The 2,355-nt window shown below is 33.6% G+C and overlaps 1 protein-coding gene across 1 annotated transcript; it reads left to right on the top strand.

The window, feature by feature from the left end:
* Positions 1-1,566: 1,566 nt before the first annotated feature.
* LOC110428880 (L-type lectin-domain containing receptor kinase IX.1-like) lies at positions 1,567-2,355 on the top strand (the record flags this gene model as incomplete). The annotated part of the gene is made up of 1 exon (XM_021444799.2): positions 1,567-2,355. A coding segment is annotated over exon 1 (558 nt), but the record flags the coding sequence as incomplete, so codon positions are not given.

Raw genomic sequence — 2,355 nt, 5'->3', positions numbered from 1 at the left:
GATAATCAGGATGTTTAACTTGGTTGGAGAAAGGTAGTACATCTTCTGTTCTTTATCAAACCTTCTACACATATCCATACACATGTTTGTTTTTTTCTAGAATATTTTCACGTTAAAAAAGAGGGTGCAACATGTTATACCAGATGGACACTGATTGCTGGGAGAATCCCTGGAACAACAGCTGAGGAGATTGAGATGTATTCGAACAAGATACTCTACAAGCCAGTGAAAGCATTATTGTGGAATGTGCTGGGGAGTTCTATTTTTCTTCTCATTCATCATTGTTTTAAATCTTTTTTTTTATTTGGTTTGGCTAAGACAAGACAAATTTAGGCTTTTTTGTCTTTTACATTCTGCAGCAGAAAGTTCTACAATATTGTAATCCTGATGTAATTATACTTTTCTTCCAAATTTTAGCTTTCAAGTTTCTCTTAACTTAGTACATTTTCAAAGGTTTATGTTTGATATAGTCTTTGCACATTTATAAAATCTTTGTAAATTTATGAAATTTTACTATATGGGTAAGTGATAGTTTATAAAATAGTAGGAACTGACAGTGTGTAAAACATAAACCCTCTCTTTAATTAACTTGATATACAAGAAATCACTGGTGGAGATCAATGAGTTAATTGTAAACATCAATAGTGATATGGGTTAGTTTATGAATATCTAGAATTGCAAGTCCACCCTTATAATATTCCAATTTCATTATATTAAAATATCCAAACATTTTAAAAAATAATAATAAATAATGGTCTCCCAAGAGAACCTCAAAGGTTCACTTCTTTTGGGTTTTGGCCCGTGAAATCAAAATCATTTTCAAATCCATGTTCCCAATTGAAATCATGGGCTGCCAGCCCACTACAGATTAAGCATCAGAAAGCCTATGGGCCGGGTTTGGCCATTTAATGCAAGCTTTTACTTATTGGACTAATAAATAAATAAATATATCATTAGTGTATAGATTGAATATTATCGTACTTTTACCATCTCCAAAAAATTTTTTATTTTTATTTATTTTATATTTTAAATTTAAAAATTTATAATTTGCATGTTTAACTTTTATAATATGAAAAAGTAAAAAAAAAATTCATGAAAAACAAATTTGTCAAAAAGAGAGGTAAAAGTAAACATTTCAAAAAGGAAAAATGAAAAAAAAATTAAACGGATGGAGAATAATAATATTTTAAGAATATATCTATATATAATTTAAACAAATGCACTTTTCATATTACAAGATAAAAAAGATAGATATCTAATGTAAAGTTAATTGATTATAAATAAAAAGAATTTATGAAAAAAATTAAAAAATAAAGGTGACGTATGTTTTGATGTCATATTAAATTTTAAGACGAATATTAACCGTAGAACTGATCAAAAATATTTTACAATAAGTAATTCTTTTTATCACAGCTAGGATGTGTTAAACAAATGTGAAAGCAAGGGACAGCAGTTCCACATTTTCCTACTAGAGCAGGTGGTTCTTTCTCTTCTTTATTTGTTATTCCTTGGCTCTTTCCTCTTTATCTTCTGGACCAAATTTCTTGGCTTTTTCCTAGGAGAGAAACCGTGGAACACCTGTGGCTTGACCAATTAGACGTGAAACATGGTTCTGATTTCTCGTACAAAATTAAAGCGACGCGGCCATGCGCCCGGAAATATCTAGGGGGAGCGTGTTCCACCCTCCGAAACGAAGTCAACTTGAATTAAAAAGAATTGAAGTCAATCCGCATGGACTGCTTCAATACTACTTTGTAAACTTATCTCCTTCCTCTTCTCTATCACATTGTAGTTTCGATGGACCTGTTCATACTGCAGCTCACCATTTTTACAACCTTTCTTTTCTTGCTTCCTTTGATTGATTCGATTTCCTTCAACATAACTTACTTTGGTTCTAACATGAGAGACATTGAATACAGGGGAGATGCGAGTCCTTCTGCTGGAGCCATGAACTTGACCCAGGATGGGTATTTTCGTCTTGGCCAAGTTATTTGTACAGAGCCTGTCCGGCTCCAGGACTTTGGTACCAAGCAGCTTACTGACTTTACCACCCATTTTTCCTTCACTATCGATACCTTAGGTCCCGACAACCTATATTATGGTGATGGGATCGTCTTTTTCATTGGTCCTGTTGGATTTCAATCTCCTGCGAACTCAGGTGGTGGTGGTTTAGGCCTGTTTCCTACCATCTTAAACTCTCAGTTATTACAGCATAAGCAGCAAATTGTTGCAGTTGAGTTTGACTCCTTTGTCAACGGAGACACGGATCCTCCTTATAAGCATGTGGGCATCAATATCAACTCGCTCAATTCTTCTGTGTACACACTTTGGAGTGCTAGCTTTCACAGCGGAGAT

The sequence above is a fragment of the Theobroma umbraticum genome, unplaced genomic scaffold (genome assembly GCF_002168275.2).
Source record: "Theobroma umbraticum cultivar Fairchild unplaced genomic scaffold, ASM216827v3 scaffold_2183.0, whole genome shotgun sequence".
Lineage (NCBI taxonomy): Eukaryota > Viridiplantae > Streptophyta > Magnoliopsida > Malvales > Malvaceae > Theobroma > Theobroma umbraticum.
Note: the sequence above shows the minus strand (reverse complement) of the source record. Positions and strands in the feature narration are given on the sequence as shown.